The 18908-nt window shown below is 48.9% G+C and overlaps 1 protein-coding gene across 2 annotated transcripts in view; it reads left to right on the forward strand.

The window, feature by feature from the left end:
* The window catches only part of DOCK2 (dedicator of cytokinesis 2), a 457600-nt gene that overhangs the window by 417752 nt on the left and 20940 nt on the right, over nucleotides 1-18908 (forward strand). For both annotated transcript variants that reach the window (XM_024981420.2, XM_024981421.2), the window contains 6 exons: nucleotides 2223-2312; nucleotides 4081-4185; nucleotides 6045-6186; nucleotides 11981-12062; nucleotides 13417-13501; nucleotides 14226-14312. In XM_024981420.2, coding sequence (XP_024837188.1) covers nucleotides 2223-2312; nucleotides 4081-4185; nucleotides 6045-6186; nucleotides 11981-12062; nucleotides 13417-13501; nucleotides 14226-14312 — 591 coding nt within the window. The remainder of the gene's footprint in view (nucleotides 1-2222; nucleotides 2313-4080; nucleotides 4186-6044; nucleotides 6187-11980; nucleotides 12063-13416; nucleotides 13502-14225; nucleotides 14313-18908) is intronic.

Here is an 18908-nt window from a genome sequence, read left to right on the forward strand (position 1 = left end):
CTTGTCATTACCTGATGGACTTCTCCACATCCCTCAAAACCCAGCTAGTGCATGTGCTCGTGTGTGCGCTTGACCCACTTCTGTTTCAGGGGAGCAGAGACTGTCTTGTCCGTCCATCACTTCCCATTCCTGTGTGCCATGCCCAGAAGCCAGCAGGTGCTCAGTGACCAGCGTAGGAGACTCAGGGGTCAGTGACTGGCAGAGGTCCTAGTGACCACACGGGCAGACCTAAAGGACGTTCCAGCCATTCGACTCCCTGCCTGTCTCCCTTCTTAGCCCCTCACTGATCCCTTAACACGTAGGGAGGGTATTTCTGGCATATTATGACCGAAAGTTGGCAAAGACCTCCACTTGAGCCAAACAGCCCCCTGGCCCAGCCCTGGGCCTTTAACCCCATCTTCTCATTCAGGCTAAGGAGAGAGAACCAGCCCATACTCGCCTGTGGACTTGATTCCTCCTGGCACGTAAAGCATTTTTATGCTGCTCACTAAGCTGTCCATGGGTTTACAGCCGTGGTCCTCCACTCAGCACTTGCTTTTATTTATTTTTATGCTTGGATGCAGAGAGAGCACTTCTGCAACAAAGCACACACTGCATTTTGGCAACCTTCCCTCTCTCCTCCCCCTCCTCCCCCAACTTCTCCATTTAGGTGCATCTTCCATTTGAAGCCAAATTTGAAATGTAATGGGTGTCCCTTGAGATTGCCAGATCTCCAGCCCACCCAGCACCTCCCTCTGCCCCTCTGTAGAGGTTCCGGACTGCTGTGGTCTAGGATGGAAGGATCATCTCTTGGTTTCAGTTAAAATGGAACAGATGGAAAGGACCCCCTCTATCCAGAGGGTTTTTTTTTCCAGAATTTTTTTAAAGATGCAAAAGACCTGTTTAAAAAAAGTTTTCATCACTTTTTTTAATACTCTAGTACCTCCTCCACCTCTATGCCGCCCATTGCTCACTCACCCTAAATAATTCAGTTAAGAAGTGATGGTATAAAGGCTTATTTATGCAAGATGAGTAAATTCTAGACATCTCTGTACAACATTGGGCCTATAGTTAACAGTTCTGTGTTATGCATTTAAAAACCTGTTAAGTGGGCAGATCTCAGGTTAAGTGTTCTTACCACATTTGTCTTTTAAAGTGAGAGAAAGAGAAGGGTGGAAGGGAAGGAGGGAAGGAAGTTGGCCAAAGGGAAAAAGAAAGTGATGGGACTGGCAGAGTGAAAAGATCCCAGTAGCAAACATCAAGAGAACTGTATCTGGCTCCAACTCTAGCCTCAGAAATTCGCTGCCTGCTTATTTTCTTTGTGAACCATTTTTCTTTGGGAAATCTCTGGTGGCTCAGATAGTAAAGATCCACCTGCAATGCAGGAGGCCCAGCTCTGAAACCTGGGTCAGGAAGATCCCCTGGAGAAGGGAATGGCTATCCAATCTAGTATTCTTGCCTGGAGAATCCCACAAACAGAGGAGTGTGGTGGGCTACAGTCCATGGGGTTGCAAAGAGGTCAGACATGATGGAGGGACTAACACTTTCACTTTCTAAGGGAGGAGATTTTTTTTAACTGCAGGAAAATTGCTTTGCAATGTTTACAGTGCTGTGTTGGTTTCTGCTGTACAACAGCATGGATCAGTCACGCACACACCACATATATCCCCTACCTCTTGAGCCTCCTTCCTCTCCTGCCATCTCACCCCTCTAGGTCATCATAGAGCACCAGACTGGGCTCCCTGTGCTGTATAGCAGCTTCCCACTGGCTACCTATTTTACACATGGTAGTATATATTTGTCAATGCTACTTCCTCAGTTTGGCCCACTAAAGCTTAGTATAAGGTCCAGGGTCATCCTCAAGTGCACATCCTGGCCCTGCTTTAGGTTAGGCCTTTGACCTGGGGTGGATGCTCTGCCGGTCTGAACTCTGTTTCTCACCTGGGAAATGCAGGTGCTGCTAGTCACCTCTCAGAGGGGTTGTAAAGATCCAGAGAGCATGTAAATACAGCACTTAGCCTAGTGTGTGGATGTTCATTATTTATCAGGAAGCTAGGGTGAGAAGCAGAGGATAGGCCTGCTTCTTGGGATGCCTTTGCTTCCCTGGGTACGGGGCAGGGTCTGGGCTACAGGGAGGCCTGTGGCTCAGTCCCAGATATGGAGCTGCCCCGGTGCCTTCCTCGGCAATGGCTCTGCAAGCCTGGAGCCCCCTGTAACCTTTGTCTCCATGACCTTCCTTGTAGATGTGGGAAGAGGCCATCAGTCTGTGCAAGGAGCTGGCAGAACAGTATGAGATGGAAATCTTTGACTATGAACTGCTGAGCCAGAACTTGGTAAGGAGTCCCCAGGGGGAGCCAGCTGCCCTGGAGGTTGGGTGCTTGGGGCCTTGGCTGGGCAGAGAGGCTGGGGAGACTGGGAGCCGAGGCAGGAGACATGTGGGGGTAGGACCCCGGGAAAGGAACGGAAGTCGGGCTGAGCTGAGCCCGACTGTGCTGAGCATCTCCCTCCCAGCTGGGAATATTTCCAGAGGGAGGTCTTCTGGGAAAGCTCATGGGGCACAGTTTCTCTGATGGAGCGCTAAGTACCTGCCCGGTGCTGGGGCTGCTGCTTCTGCTGCACACCCAGTAAACACTGTACCACATTTGCTGTGAAATTCCCACAAATCACTAAACCAATTAGATAAAAACGCAAATCCGTGCCTTCTGATTAACAGATAAATCACATTAAAGTGCTCCCCATCTGGCCATTCCCATTAGCTCCTGGAAGCTCGTGATTTGGTGGGGAAAGTGGGAAGTAGGGGGAAGCAGAGGCCCGGGCTGGTGGGGAGGTGGCCTGGGGGGCTGCTCTCCCCACACACATGTCCTGGTGGCCTGAGACCCAGGACTCCAGGGCCCCATCTGAGCGCGTTTTGAGAGGTTAGTCAGTCCCACTCTTTCTAGGGAACTGTGAAATGAGAGTCAGAGTGTTGGAAGAGGACTGATGGCTTGTCTGGTGGGGGGATGGGTGTGGAATATAGTGTTCTCAGGTATGATGTCAACACACGCACCTCTGCACCAAGAGACACTTAGGTCTGCCTGAGTCTGCCCACATAGATGTTCGCGGGTATGGAGGTACGCACGCCTTCTAATGTATGCAGCACACATGCATACATGCACGCACACACCTATAGCGCCTGAAAGAGGAAACAGCAACCCACTCCAGTATTGTTGCCTGGAGAGTCCCATGGACAGAGGAACCTGGTGGGCTATAATCCGTGGGATCGCAAAAGAGTTGGACACAACTTAGCAACTAAAACAAACAAATAATTTGTACTAACAACTACATACTTCCTATGTTACGGACTAAACCATCACCACCACCACCCATGCACACCTATGCTTGCACACACACCCAGTATACATTCACGCACACACTAATGGGCGTGTATGGCTGTGCACCAAGCCCGCATCACCCAAGTTCACATCCAGGGCCACACACGTTTATCTTCCATATTGTGTTCAATGTGAAATGCTGTCGTCTGTGAGCTGCACCATTCTGTTTTACCTGCCCTGTCATGACTTCTCTCCAGTTAATAGCAATTGGAAGATGCCATTAGGTATAAAGTAAAACATAAACTCTTTTCAAATATGTTAAAATATAAAAGCAGGCACCTCTTGGAACTGGTGAAGTACATTGGGTGCATATACACAAGAAGACATCCATATCCAGAAACACTTACCCATCTATAGACGGCCCCAGACACACTCCCGGTGGGAGCAGAGTGATGATGCTGGTGGGGCTCCTAACAGCCGGCTGGATGCAGTTCCGTGCTTACTGGATGCACTGAGATACCACTTCCTTATCTGCAGAGCAGAGATACAGTTCCTTGGGGTTGTTAGGAGGGTGGTGCAAGTACCCGTGTTACTGCAGGTAGGATGATTAACAGGGTACCTGGTATATTGTAAATACATCACTATTACAGTGCCAGACAGTTCTGTGAATATGCAAACGTGCGCTTGGCACATTCGTTCTGGTGTCATGATCACGTCTTAACCCCTCGGAGCTGAATGTGCCTTTAATACACATCTGTGGTGTTACAAGCTGTGAGTTCTCTTCTTTCAGATCCAGCAGGCAAAATTCTATGAAAACATCATGAAAATCCTCAGACCGAAGCCAGACTACTTTGCTGTTGGATACTACGGCCAGGGTTTCCCCTCCTTCCTCCGGGTAAGTCTGTAAGGCCAGGGTCCCGGGCCCCCGCCTCTCGGCTCTCCCTTTGTTCTTTGAGGCTCTGCTTGAGCTCAGATCCGGTGCCCTCTGGTGTCCGAGTGCTGTCCCTCCCCTGCACATTCCTCAGTCCCCCTCCACTAACAGCACCTCAGCCACCCGCTGTGTTTCTCTACATACATGGCAACCTTGGCTGTCTTGTGAGGTAGTGAGCACACCGTCCCAGGGACAAGGTGCTCAGAGGGGCCGGAGGAGCTCTGCTACCCAGCAGGAACTGTATTGCACAAGTTCTCAAACCTTTTGGTCTCAGGGCCATTTTATCTCTTAAAAATATGACCAAGGTCCCCAGAGAACTTCCGTATTTGTAGACTTTATCTATCTGCATTTATGACATCCAAAATTAAAACTAAGACAGTTTTAAAATGCAGTTGTCCCTTGGTACTCCCAGGAATTGGTTTTAAGACCCTGTGCAGAGAAACAACACCTGAGGATCCTCAAGTCCTTTATATGAAATAGTGTAGTGTTTGCATACTATCTCCTAAATGGTTCAAATCACCTCTAGATTACTTACAATACTAAATACAATGTAAATGCTTTGTAAATAGTTGCTGGAATGCAACAAACTCAAGTTTTGCTTTTTGGAAGTTTCTAGATTTTTTTTTCAAATATTTTTGAATCATGGTTGGTTGAATCCATGGAATAAGATCCTGAGGATATGAAAGGTTAACTGTTTAGTGCTAGTTATGGAGGGTAAACAACTTATTTAAAAATAATGATAATAAACCCATCCTGACTTGACTTGAAGTTGCTTCAGTTATGTCCAACTCTTTGCAACCCTATGGACTGTAGTCCAGCAGGCTCCTGTCCATGGGATCTCCCAAGCAGGAATACTGGAGTGGGTTGCCACCGTTCTCCAGGGGATCTTCCCAGCCCAGGGATTGAACCCAGGCATTGCAGGCATATTCTTTACCAGCTGAGCCACGGGGAAGCCCAAGAAAACTGGAGTGGGCAGCCTATCCCTTCTCCAGTGGATCTTCCCTGACCCAGGAATCGAACTGGGGTCTCCTGCTTTGCAGGCAGATTCTTTACCAACTGAGCTCTCAGGGAAGCCCAAAATGAGGATCCAGGTTTGGAAACATTGATACAGGCATGGGTTTGGACAGAAGAGTTCAGAGTTCCATTAGAGGCAGCACAGTGGCACAGATAGGGTCCAGAACAGGGTTTCTCAACCTCAGCTCTATAGATGCTTTAGACTAGAGAACGCTCAGCTGTGGGCCGATCCTCTGCATTGAAGGCTTCTTGCCCACTGGGTCCCAGGTCTCCACTCCTCCTTGGAGCTGTAACAATCAAAACTGTTTCCAGACATAACCAGCATCCCTCAAGAGGCAAAATCACTGCCTGTTTAGAAACTAGTGGTCTAGAAGGAGCTAACGTGTCAGGGAAGGGTAAAGTGTTTCCATGGTGCCTCGTGATGAAGGACCCGCATGCTGGTCCCTTCCAGCCCACATGGTCCATTAAAGGCAGGAGGGAAGCTTTGTGGCCATGTAGATGGGAGAGTGGGTGTGAAAGTGGAGTGAGGAATCGCCCTGGAGGCTGTACATAGGATGGTTTGAAGAAAACATTCTCAGCATCCATGATCTCTTCTCCCTTTAGAACCAATCCTTTTAAAAAAGTGGTGTGCCCAGCTAGAAGGTGTGTGAGTTGAGGTTCCATCCTTTCCCTGGAGGGGAGACAGAGGGTGGAGAGATCTCTAGGCTATCACCACAGCCCTGTGCTCCTGACCAGCCTCCCAGCTTGGCTTGAACCATCTCCTCCAAGCCTGGGCCCTGGGATCTCTGATGGATGTCCTTTCTCTGCAGAACAAAGTGTTCATCTACCGAGGGAAGGAGTATGAGCGAAGAGAAGATTTCCAGATGCAGCTGATGAGCCAGTTCCCCAACGCGGAGAAGATGAACACAACCTCTGCACCTGGGGATGATGTGAAGAACGCCCCAGGCCAGTGTATCCTTAACAAATGCCCCTGCCAAGGGCCTGGCATGGGCCGCCCTGCCAGGACTTCAACCCACAGAGCCCGGTCCTAGAGCTGGGGACTGCTGCCAGAATCACTGCAGTGCTGCCAGTTCCAGTGTCCAGTGCGGGCTCCAAAGAGAACCCATCTCAGGAAACTCTCAATGTTGCGTTCATTGATGAGTTCACTCATTCCTTCTTTCTTTGTGATGATTACCATTAAGCCCTGACTCTGCCAAGCACTTCTTTGTACAGGGAACCAGCGATTACACTCACAAAGTGGCCCCACCTCCAGGGAGCTTCCAGTCTAGCAAGTAAAAGACGTTTACAGCATCATTAAATAGGTATTTGTAAAAATGTGATGGAGGCTATAAGAAAGCCCTGCTGTTTGCCATGATCGGGAGGGAAGGGAAGTCTTCCTTGAGGAAGGTGATGTTGAAGGTGAGTGGTGAGGTGGGAAAATGTCCTAGACAGAGGGAAAGAGCATCGTGTGCAAAGGCCCTGAGGTTCCAGGAACTGACGTGGTGCCACATAGGCTTACAGTAAACTCAGCGCTCCTGAGCAAGCCTGCAGGGCCATCCTTCCTCTGGCCCCTGCCTGTGTCTCCAGCATCATTGCCCCACTTTTCCTTCCCTCTCTCATGCTTCTGGGCCACACAGATCTTGTTTCTGTTCCATAAACGTGCCCAGCTGGTTCTTGCCTCTGGGCCTGTGTGTTTTCCCTTGTCTTTGCTTAGAACGCCTTTCCCTCAGCTCCTTTCTCACCCATCAAATTCTCACTCAGCGGCACCTCCCAGAGGAGGCCTTCCTTGGTCACCTTATTGGAAGCCTTCAGTACTCTGCTGTCTCAACCGCTGTTTGCTTTTGTTTAGTAAACTGATCTCAATCTGTCATTATCTTTTGTGATTTCAAATGTAAAACTACTACACACATGGTAGTGTACGTATGTCAATGAATAGCGCGGAGAGAAAAAGACCAAGAAGGTGCAATCTGTTCATAGGGCATGTATTGTATACGTGTGTGCTCAGAGCGTCCAACTCCCTGTGACCCCATGGACTGTAGCCCACCAGGCTCCTCTGTCCAGAGAATTTTCCAGGCAAGAATACTACAGTGGGTTGCCATTTCCTCCTCCAAGAGATCTTCCCAACCCAGGGATCGAACCCTGCTTCTTGCATCTCCCTGCACTGGCAGGCAGATTCTTTACCACTGTGCTGCCTGGGAAGTCGGGGATATATATCAAGTTAACATTAAAAATACATTCCAATATACAGAAGGTGCAGACAAATACTGTTTGATTCCACTTATATGAGGTACCTAGAATAGTCAGATTCATAGAGTCAGAAAGTGTCCTGGTAGATGCCAGGGGCCAGGGAGTGGGGCTTGGGGAGGGGTGATGGGGACTTGGGCTTCCCCAGTGGCCCAATGGTAAAGAATCCGCCTGCAGTGCAGGAACCACAGGAGCTATGGGTTCGATCTCTGGGTTGGGAAGATCCCCTGGAGGAGAGCATGGCAACCCACTACAGTATTCTTGCCTGGAGAATCCCATGGACAGAGGAGCCTGGTGGGTTACAGTCCACAGGGTCACAGAGAGTTAGACATGACCGAAGTGACTTAATATGCACACACGTGTGCACAATGGGGACTTAGTGTTTGATGAGGACAGAGTTTCTGTTTAGGAAGGTGAAAAATTTGGGAGATGGATGATGGTGATAGTTGCACAACGACGGCATGTACTTGGTGCCACTGAACTGTAGAGTTAAATATGGTTAAACTGTTATGCTTTGATAATGTGACTTGTAACCACAGTTGTTCAGTTGCTCAGTCATGCCCGACTCTCTGCAACCCCATGGACTGCAGTACTCCAGGCTTCCCTGTCCTTCACCATCTCCCAGAGTTTGCTCAAACTCATGCCCATTGAGTCAGTGATGCCATCCAACCATCTCGTCCTCTGTCATCTCCTTCTCCTCCCACCTTCAGTCTTTCCCAGCATCAGGGGCTTTTCTACAATAAAAAGGATTAAAAAAAAAAACAACAACAGTAGAAGTAGCACGGAAGCTGCAGGAAGGCGGAGACCGTGCTCTTGCTCACTGCAGTGATCCTCCAAGGCAGCTCTCAGGAAACACTTGCTGGCCAACAGAAAGAGAAAGAAGACAAGAGAGAGGGGGAAGAAAGGGGAGCTCGAGAAATGTAGGAGGGAGGGAGGCATGGATGCAGTGAGCTGTCTGGGGCACACAGGAAGTCGAAGTGACAGGAGATGGTGCTGGTGCGGTTGGGGAGGTACGGTGGAAACGAGGCTCCATGCGGCAAAGCACAGTGTTCACCAGGTCGGGGGCTGATGCTGCAACGGCTGCATTAGCCGAGTCCCGCTCCCGTGTTGCGCCCTAGCACAAATTAAGTTACAGCCTTTAAAATGGGGCTGACAGGTTCCACAGCTGGTCTGCTAGGTCTGCCGAACCTTAATGCAAATATTTTCCCCTCGGGTGATACATATTCATCTGTAACCTTTTCATTATGCTCGCCTGTCCTTCATGCGTGCTCTACCAGGGTTATTTGCAGGAGGAAGTGTAACCAGCGGCAAAGCTGGCTGGTTACACATGTGAGTTTGGTTACAGGCGAGACATGGGATTAGTACTGAGGCCCTGCTACGTTGATGTCCTGGTACTGAACAACTGTGTGGCCTTTTAACTCATGGTGGGAGGAGAAAGCATCTGTTACTGGGCTGTGTCATCATACACAGGCCTGATTCAGCTCCAAGAGTCAGGTGGAGAGGGAAAGGGTTGACATTTGCTCAATGTCCTCCGCATGCCATGCATAAGACTGAAGGGTTTGTAATTAGATTTTTCTAATCCCCATAAAGGCTTCCCTGGTGGCTCAGTGGTAAAAAATCTGTCTGTAATGCAGGAGACTCAGGTTTGATCCCTGGGTCTGGAAGATCCCCTGGAGAAGGAAATAGTAACCCACTCCAGTATTCTTGCCTGGAGAATCCCATGGAGAGAGGAGCCTGGCATGCTACAGTCCATAGGGTCACAAAAGAATTGGACACAACTGAGTGACTAAAAACAGTAACAACCCCAATAGAATTCTATTAGGTGGGTATTAATTGTCCCTATTTCATAGAGAGGTACATGAGGCAGAGAGGTAAGGTGGTTTGCCTAAGAGTACGAAGCTAGTTAATGATGGAGTTGAGATTTGAACTCCAAGGTCTGTCTCAAAGTCTGCATTCTTTCTATAATGCTGTCGTTTTCATTTAAGATTAATGAACAGAGTGTTCTCTATTAACTATTGTAAAGTGATGGCATGCCAGGCATTTTCATGCATTGTTTCATTTTATCCTCATAACAATCCCATGAGTTGGGTGTTTTTACTCTCTGCATTTTGCAAATAAGAAAAATGAGGCTTAAACATGTAAACAGCTTGCACAAGGTCTCAGAAATTGATGGAACTAAGATTGAACCCCAGTCTGAGTTTTGCAAACTCTGAGCTCCTAACGCTCCATTCTGTTGCCTTCCTGTGTTGCGTGACAAGACCCAGTGTCTTCTCACGTAGGTACCCAAGTGGGGGAAGTCACTGAACAGCAAAGGCCTCTTGGGTGGGTGTCTCCTGTTCCCCACGCACCCCTCTGCCATGCACAGGGAGAGGGTGCAGCCATGCAGCCTACTGGACACGGTTGGAGGGTGATGTCACTGGCTTCTTCAGGACAGGTTTGGGTTCTCCTCTAGGCCCAAATAGCAGACGTGGCTTAGAACCTCCTCTAACACAGGGTTTGGCAGACTTACAGGGAGGACCAGATGGGACACATTTTGGTCTCTGTGGACCGTGTGTCTCTGTCACAGCTGCTCACCTCTCTTGTGCTGGGGGAGCCCCATGGGTAGTACATAAATGGATGGGTGTAGCTGTGTCCCAATAAAACTTTATTTATGAGCACTGAAATTTAAATTTAATATTATCACATGTCACATAATACTCTTTTTTTTCAAATATTGAAACTATAAACGCTCTTCTTAGCTGGGAGCCGTACAATAACAGGCAGTGAGCCGGATTTGACCAGAGGGCTATAGGTTGCCAACTCCTGCCCTAGACAGTTTGCTGTAGAGCTTGAGATAGAAATTAGTTTTCCTGAGTATTATGCAACTTCTTCCAATCAGGCTTATTCATTTGTATTAAGAATGGCTTGTTCTTGCCCTCTCCTCTCTCATTGTCTCTGCCTCTGAATCTCGCTTGATGTCTCTCTACCTCTGTCTTTCTCTCTGTCTCTTTCTGAGGGACTCTCATTGAATGTGGAAGTGCTCTTAAGCAGTAAAACAGTTACATCCCCAGCCTGTTAGCATAGAGTGAGTTTACTGAGAGAGGGAGGGTTGGATCTAACTTGGAATTGCATTCTGGCCATTTCTTTTGTGTGAAGGAGTCCCAGCACCTGCAGCAGGAAGCTCCCAGTCTGGTGGGGAGGGGACTGTAGGGAGAAGACAGGGAGCTGGAGAGACGAGAGTTCTGTGTTCAGATGCGATGCCGTGGAGGGTCAGGAAGGAAAGGGACACCTGGCTGAGGGTGGACTGAACTTCACGGTGGTGTGGAGAGATCGTCTGAGCAAAGGGGACGGTACCATCTATTGCATACTCAGAAATAATGGTGGGAAATGGGTTGGAATCCTATTGGAAGATTTGAATAGTTCATATTCAAAATTGGCATATTTGAATGCCAACAGGAGGAGTTTGTGATGTCTTAATTGGCAGAAATGTCAGGCTCAGGGGAAGAGTTTTCAAGCCATGGTGGGCATCAGGTAGAATAGAGGGAGGAGAGAACCTGGATACCTGAAAATGACAGACGGGTAAGGAAGCCGTGGAAGCTGGGGAGACGGAAGTAAGGCTCAGGGGTGGGACCGGCGATGACTGACCTTGTTTATTTGGTTGCTGCATGATTGACTGACAGGGAACAAAGGTCTAGAAGAGGCGTGACAGAAGTCTGGCACACGTGATAACTCTTCTGTAGCCTGTGCCCATGGCAGGCATCACTAATCAATCACGGAGCTGTTTCCCACTGAGCTTGGACGTGGCCTTATATTCCTGGCCCAGGCAGCTGCTCTCAGAGTGCTAGATGGCATGTATTCACCTGCTCTAAAGCAGGGCTTCTCAAACTGCAGCATGCATGTGCCTCACCTGAGGATCCGACAAAATGCAGACTGGGCTTCATTAGATCTTAGGTGGGCCCTGCGAGTCACCGTTTCTAACAAGCCCTCAGGTGATGACGATGCTGCTGCTCAGCAGGGAGCACCAATTATAAGCAACGAACCCTGAGCTTAGGGTTACAGACCCAAATATAGACTGTTGCTCTGTGCTCACAAGCTGTGTGACCTTCACCATGTTGTCAAGCTTCTTTGACCTTGATGTCCCTTTCTCTGGAAAGTATGATTAACGTTAACAGTGCTGGTCAGTGGAACTAGAGAGATGAAAGGAGACCGAGGGGAGACATTCTGTGCAATCAATCAAGAGCTACAAATGCATTAGGTGTTACTCTTGTTCATGATAATAGTATAGCAAAGATTAAGGGCTATTAATACTAACCAACTGTTAGCAGAGGCTGAGCCCTCGGACAGGGTTGCAGCTCTGGTAAGGACCACGGTGACTGCTAAGTGGTCACTAGGACCTAGGATCTTGAGGTTTGTCACTCATTAAAAACTTGGCCCCAGAGGACTGTCCTGGGGGGCGGCGGGTCTCAGCTGGGACCTGCTGTGCTTGGAACTGCCCCCCACCCCCGACCAACATGTTGTGAGCTCTTAACTACAGGAATTGCAGACATCCAGTGTTTCACTGTCCAGCCCGTCTTGGATGAACACCCGAGGTTCAAGAATAAGCCAGTGCCTGACCAGATTATAAAGTAAGCCCCTCAGTTCAGGGGAAGGAACGTGGGGAGGAACATTCTGTGGGGCTGCCAAGCAAGCAGAGCTGGTGGGAGGACAGGCCTTGGTACCCTTCTATCTGAGCCCATTTTCCATTTCCTTCCTGGAAGAAGCATCACCCCCATGAGCCCTCTGGGCCCTGCCCCTGGAAGGCTAACACCAGGGGTGGCTGGGAGAATGAGGGCGGGCTCACCCTGTGGTCGGGGAGTCCTCAGGAAGCAGCGATGGGCTTCACTGACTGGGACATGGAGAGCCTGTTACTCAGGTTGGTCCCGGAGCGGCTCCAGGAATCCACAGCCGGAGAGTGTGGGCGACAGGGGCACGATGCTTGGCCTGAGCACTTTCTCCAGAGGAGCATCTTGTAGGCACTTGTGAAGGTTGTGCACTGACAATGGATGTGTCCGCACTTTGATTTAAAGGGTAGGCTAAGGGAGTTCCCCCATGGTTAGGACTCAGTGCCGTCACTGCTGAGGGCCAAAGGTCAATCCCTGCGCAAGGAACTAAGATCCAACAAACCAAAAAATTTAAAATAAAATAAAGGAGGCATTGGAGGTAGCAGCATGAAGACAAGAGTGATCTGTTTAATACCAGAAGCCAAGGTCAGGAATGAGGCGGTGAAGCAGAAGGTCTGTGGGATCTGTGGGCAGCAGGTGCCCACTCCAAGCTGTCTGGCTCACCCCCTGAAGCCCATGTGCCCAGTTTCACACTTTGAGTGCCTTCGGAAAGGCTTCTTCTCTAGGAGGGCCTGTCCAAGCAGGAGCTCAGTTGTGAGAGAAATGCCCTGCTCCTTGGGGGAGAAGTGGTCTCACGCTAGGGAGGTAGGGAAACAGATGTAGCTGCCTGCATCTCAGCCTTCCGCCCCATCTCAGTAAGGCACCCTCGGGCAAGGGGTGACAACCACACAGCCAGCACTGTGCCCTGCTGGCTCTGATGCTAGAAAAGCCCTAGAGATTCAGGAAGACTGATGGGGGGCGGGGAAGGGTGGGTAGCTGGGATGTTTAAGCGAATCCTTAGAAGATACCTCTGGGCCATGAGTCTAGGACCTTGGATGTATCCAGATCCTTCCTCGAGATCATAAGAAACAATGGCCCGGGCACCAATATGTGTATTAATGATAGAATTTCAACTTTTGGGGTAACCTGAGGAGTGCTATGTTCTTATGAGGGCATACGACTGACGAGCTTCTAAATCATCTTAGAAGGAAAGCGTGGTTTTAAATGCTACAGCGAAGGCTCTACCAGACCTAGAGTTCACTGCGGAGGGCCTCCCTGGACAGTGCGGGGTCAGGTCAGGTTTTGCTCTCAGGAGCCTCAGCCTCTTCCTGTCTTGCAGCTTTTACAAATCCAACTATGTGCAGAAGTTCCACTACTCCCGGCCAGTGCGCAGGGGGACCGTCGATCCTGAGAATGAGTTTGCTGTAAGTGTCTCCTCTCCCCTGCAGCAGCCGCGATCATTCCCTGGGCCTCTGTACCAGCAGAGCATGCTCCTGCAGCATCATACTGGGAGGGCCTCTGACCCAAGCCCGCAGGAAGGAGCCTGGCTCTGTTGGCATGAAGACACCCACTCGCCAGGCTCTTCTGTTGGGTTTGTCGTCTCATTTCTTGAGCCTCTCCACTCTCCGTGTACTCCAGGCCTGGCGAGAGCCCCTGTCAGCCTCAGGGAGTTCACAGTCCCCGGTGTCCCTGTGTTTCCCAGGACCTGTCTGATATTCCCCAGGGCCAAGGCTGGCACAAGGAGCCAGCTCCAAGTCTCCCTCAGCTCTTTCCCTGCAATTGTGATTCTTCGTATTTGGGGCGGGGCGGGGGTGGGGGGGTGGCCCTCTGCCCCTTTAAGAATATGATGATTGATTGCTATACACACACACCCAGAAAATGCAGGTGAATGCATTCAATTGTGCCTAAAAATTATGCCTGTTCAGAGACCCAGGTTAAAACATACTGGACCTGAATCTAGGGAAAATGTAAACTTCACATTGGGAAAGGATTCTTCAGGGTAAAATGGGAGTGTGTTTCTGGATCTTGTAATCTTTTGTTCCGATTCCGGCTGGATAGGAGGCCTGGGGGCCTGGCTAGGTCCCACCTCTGCTGCTCAGGTTTCATAAGTGTGTTGCTTTCCTGCCCCTGCCCCCTCCAACGGGACAGTCGATGTGGATCGAGAGGACCTCCTTCGTGACCGCGTACAAGCTTCCCGGCATCCTGCGCTGGTTTGAGGTGGTCCACATGTCCCAGGTGAGTCTGCCGGCCTCAGGAGTCTCCTGGGACCGGGAGAGGGAAATGCCTTTGTTAAAAGCCGCTGCAGAAAGGAAAAGTGAAAAAGTGTTAGTTGCTCAGTCATGTCCAACTCTTTGCGACCTTATGGACTGTAGCCCGCCAGGCTCCTCTGTCCATGGGATTCTCCAGGCAAGAATACTGGAGTGGGTTGCCATTCCTTTCTCTAGGGGATCTTCCTGACCCAGGAATTGAACCCAGGTCTCCTGCACTGCAGGCGGATTCTTTACTGTCTGAGCCACCAGGCAAGACTCTAGGAATTCCAGTGCAGGAAGGGAAGCATCATCTAGTTTTCCTGCTTTTTTCCCTGGAAAATGAAAGGTACCATAGAATCCAGTAATAAACTGAGGAGCGGGGAGCTTCTGTGGCTGGTACAGGTGAAGCAGAGGGCCTGGAATTCCATGGCCTCATGTCCTCCGCCACAGCAGTTGTTTGGGAGCCCTTTGCAGAATCCCACTATCAACTCGTTTTAGAGAAGGATGAACTAAAGCTCGGAGAAAGGAAATCGTGCAGAGGCAAAGCTCTGACTACAATGCAAATGTGTGAACTCCATGTATTTGCTCCACATATAGCATGCATTTTGCTTCTTAACTCACTTCAGGGTCTCTATGTTCTCAGATAGCTAAGGATCTTGCAGCTCCCAGCATGCAAAGGAAAGACTAGGGAAACTTGAGAAGCAGGGACATATTCAGGATATCTTACTCACTTATTCATTCAGCAAATGTTTGAGTTCCTAACACATGTCAGGCACCTGGAGATTTTACAGTGAAGCTTACCTTCTAGTGGTGAAGACACTAAAAAAGTCTTAGTAAATATATACTATGTCAGGTGGAGAAAACTAGTCTGGAGAAAAATAAAAGAGAAAGGTAATGAATGGGGTTATTGTAAACAGCATGGAGAGAGAAAGTCTTCTGGCTAAATGCCTTTTGAGCAAAAATGTGGAGGAAGTGAGGGAGTGATCTATGCAAATATCCAAGAGAATCACCTTCTTAGCAGAGAGAACAGCAGGTGCAGAGGCCCTGGGGCAGAACGAGCTTGCGTCTGAATCAGAGGGAGGAGAGGCAGCAGTCTGCCAGCAGGTCATGTAGGACCTTGTAGGCACCATAAGGTCTCAGGCTTTTCCACTGGGTGAACGGGAGCTGCACGCACAGGAGGGACACGATCTGACTGACATTTCCAGTGCAGTTTTATCAGCACTGAAACCATCCCCCTTTAGCCCTTAAGGCCCACACCCCCAGCAGCCAGGTGACCCTCCAATCTCCTTTACACAGGCGTGGCCCAGACCTTAGGAAAATATAATAACGATGATAATGTCAGCAGACATTACTGAGCATGTGCTAAACTGTTCATAGGTGTGACCTCATTTAAACCTCTCCACAAGTGCAAGGTAGATATTATTATTCTGCCATTTTATATATGAGGAAACCCAGGTACTGAGTGAGTTAGTGGATTGTTCAAGGTTAGTAAAAGGTTTGAGACTTTTACTGATGAGGTTTGAGACTTCCCTGGTCATCCAGTGGCTAAGACTCCATGCTCCCCGTGCGGGGGGGCCTGGGTTCGATGCCTGGTCAGGGAACTAGAGCCCACGTGCCTGCCGCAACTAGGAGTTCACATGCCACAACTATGATTGAAGATCCAAAGTGTTGAAACTAAGACCCAGCACAGCCAGAAATAAATAAACTGAATTTTTTTTTTTTAATAAAAGAGGTGAAGTTTGACTTTAACTTCTCATATCAGGCATCTGGATAAAATCACTCTCTCCTCCTCAATGTGTCCCCAGCCTACCCCAGAGTTAGTGCCTTTAAGAGGAAGAAACAACACGTGACCTTTATTCAGGGGACACAGTGGTGGGTGATAAGCTTAGACAAGTGTTCCAGGAGCTGTGTCAAGGGCTTTATAGCATTATTCTATTTAATCCCACAAAACCCTGTGAAGTACGCTGTTATGTTAATCCCATTTTTGAGGTGAAGAATTGGAAACTTTCCACTAAGCTGTGGTCTCTACCCATTGACCCTGGCCGTGCCCTCTCCTCTGGTGGGCTCAGAGAGGTGCCTCTGTTCGTCACTGTCCCCACAGGGCTGTCAGCAAACTGAGGGGATCCCTGCCTGCCCTCCCTGCATGCCCCGGCCCCCTCTGCCAGGGTATCTCACCTCCTGATGGACAACATACCTTGCCTGTATGTTTATTTTTAATATCTATAATTTTGCATACAGTAACATTAGAATATAAGCTCCACTAGGCTGAGGGCTCCAGGAAGACAGGTTTTTGTCCATTTTGTTCTTGGCCATGTCTCTTGAGTGCAAAGAATAGTCCCAGATACATAATTTGTGCTCAAGAATAGTTATTAAGTAAATTCATCAACCCGTCACTCAATTAATATGCAGAAGCCTATAATATCTGAAGTGGTTACTTTATGAACTCATGATTCTGAAATTAGGAAGGAAATAGTCGACCTTGACTGATACCCCCCTGATAGAAGTGGTTGGGAAAGCCTCCAAAAAGTTGACCAGAGGAAATTTATCTCTATTAACCTCCCTCCGTTGAGTTACTGATAATTAAGGATGTTTCGGACGCAAAAATTTGATGCCTGCTGAGTGAATCCCTCTCCAGACGTTTGTTTTTGTGTTACAGAATTTGTGTCTTGTTCTTGGTGGTTTCTTTCATGAACCGTCATGACTATAGTACGGTTTGTGTGGAGGGGTGTTTTCTGATGGGATTCAAGTGTAAGTCTTGCTTATTGAGAGTTCTTTCCTTGTTCTTGGTCCTGAGAATATTTAATCTTCACAAGAAGTTCTGAGCTGGGGATCAGAGGCCCAAATTCAACCTACTTATTAAGAGGCTATATGGTGTTGGACAAACACAGTGTATCTCTGGCCTTAGTTTTCATCATCTGTAAAAATAGACATGAAAAAACTATGGAAATTCTCTGGCTGCCCACCCTCTCACTGCCAAGGGCCCAGGTTCAGTTCCTTATCATGGAACGAAAATCCCACAAGACACAGTGTGGCCAAAAAAAAAAATAAAACTATGGAGTTTCCGAGTTGAAAGACACTCTGAAGGTCATTTAATCCAAGAGCTACAAATCTAAATACCTTCAGAGCCCAAGAAGAGACTGTAAATATGAGAAATGGTCACATTAAGACAACAGGCAGTGGGAGAAGCTGCAGCAAGCTCCTTCAGGCTGAATTAATTTCTAAAAACATTAGAACTCATGTGCTGGCTAAATGACAGGCCCAGGCCCAGTTTGACCTACAGATCTCCAGTGTGCAAACCCTTCCCTAGTTTCCATCCATTGGAATTATTTTGCACATGAAAAAGCTAAAGCCTGAAGATGGAACTTGAACTGCCCCAGTGATCAGTGGCAGATGTAAGTTGTAATAATAATGCTTATCTCATGCAGCTCAGAGGATTCCTAAGACAGACCCTGGGCCGTGGGTCGCAGCTTGTAGAACACAGGCCGCTGCCCACCCCCCAGGCTGAGCAGCCTTCCCCTCCAGCTCCCCTTTGCGTGTGTATGTGTGTGCATGCACATGTGTGTGCATGAGTGACAGAGAGTGGCAGTGACACACAGAGACAGCCTACTCGCAGGACCTTTGAGGAGATGGCCATCTTCAAAAATGTCCAGAGACAAGGAAAGTGCGTGAGGAGGCTAGGCTTTCCCAGGGATTTAGGGAACTCCTTTAAAATTGTGGCTGTGAGTGCCGGGTCTGCCCCTCTCGTACACTCAACAGTGACAGTAACTAGCCAATGCACTTTGTAAAGAGCGCTGCTGTGAGTCAAGTGTCATATTATCTCAACTACTCTTTGCTGTGTACTCATGAGGCAGGCCCTGTAACACCACCGTTTCAACAGACCACACCACTTAGGGCCCCCTCCTCCAGGAAGGCTTCTCAGGTTTCCTGACCATTCCCTCCAGCCCCCACCCGCCCTGCCAGTGAGTCTTCCCTTCTTAGGACGGATGCTGTTCCTTGTCCTAATGTCTACAAGAGGTAATAATAGTAGCCATCAGCTACTTTTTGTAGTAGATTTTCTCATTTTACCAAAGAGTCAACTGAGGCTTGGAAAGTTTAGGAAACTTGCCGAAGGTCACACAGAGAGAAAAACTGGCTGAGGTTTGCACTCCTTTTTAATTTGCTTAGTTTAGTTCCGGGGTCAGGAAGCTATGGCCTACGAGCGAGACCCCACCTGCGTTTATTTTGCTAAGTAGTTTCATTGGACCAACCATGCTCACTGACGCTCACACTGCTTGTAGCTGGTTTCTTCCTACAATGACAGTGTTGAGTTGTTGCCACAGACAGCATCTGGCTCTGTCACAGAGAAAGTTTGAAGACTTCTTATTTCCTATTTTGCCTAGATCCTATGCTCACGGGAACCACGGTTTTGCCAGTTAGCGCCTAATGCCACTCTGCTGTGCTGTGTTCAGTCCTTCAGCGGTGTCTGACTTTGAGACCCCATGGACTGCAGCCCGCCAGGCTCCTCTGTCCATGGGATTTCCCAGGCCGAGAATACTGGAGTGGGTTGCCCTTTCCTCCTCCAGAGGATCTTCCTGACCCCAGG

The sequence above is a fragment of the Bos taurus genome, chromosome 20, assembly GCF_002263795.3.
Source record: "Bos taurus isolate L1 Dominette 01449 registration number 42190680 breed Hereford chromosome 20, ARS-UCD2.0, whole genome shotgun sequence".
NCBI lineage: Eukaryota > Metazoa > Chordata > Mammalia > Artiodactyla > Bovidae > Bos > Bos taurus.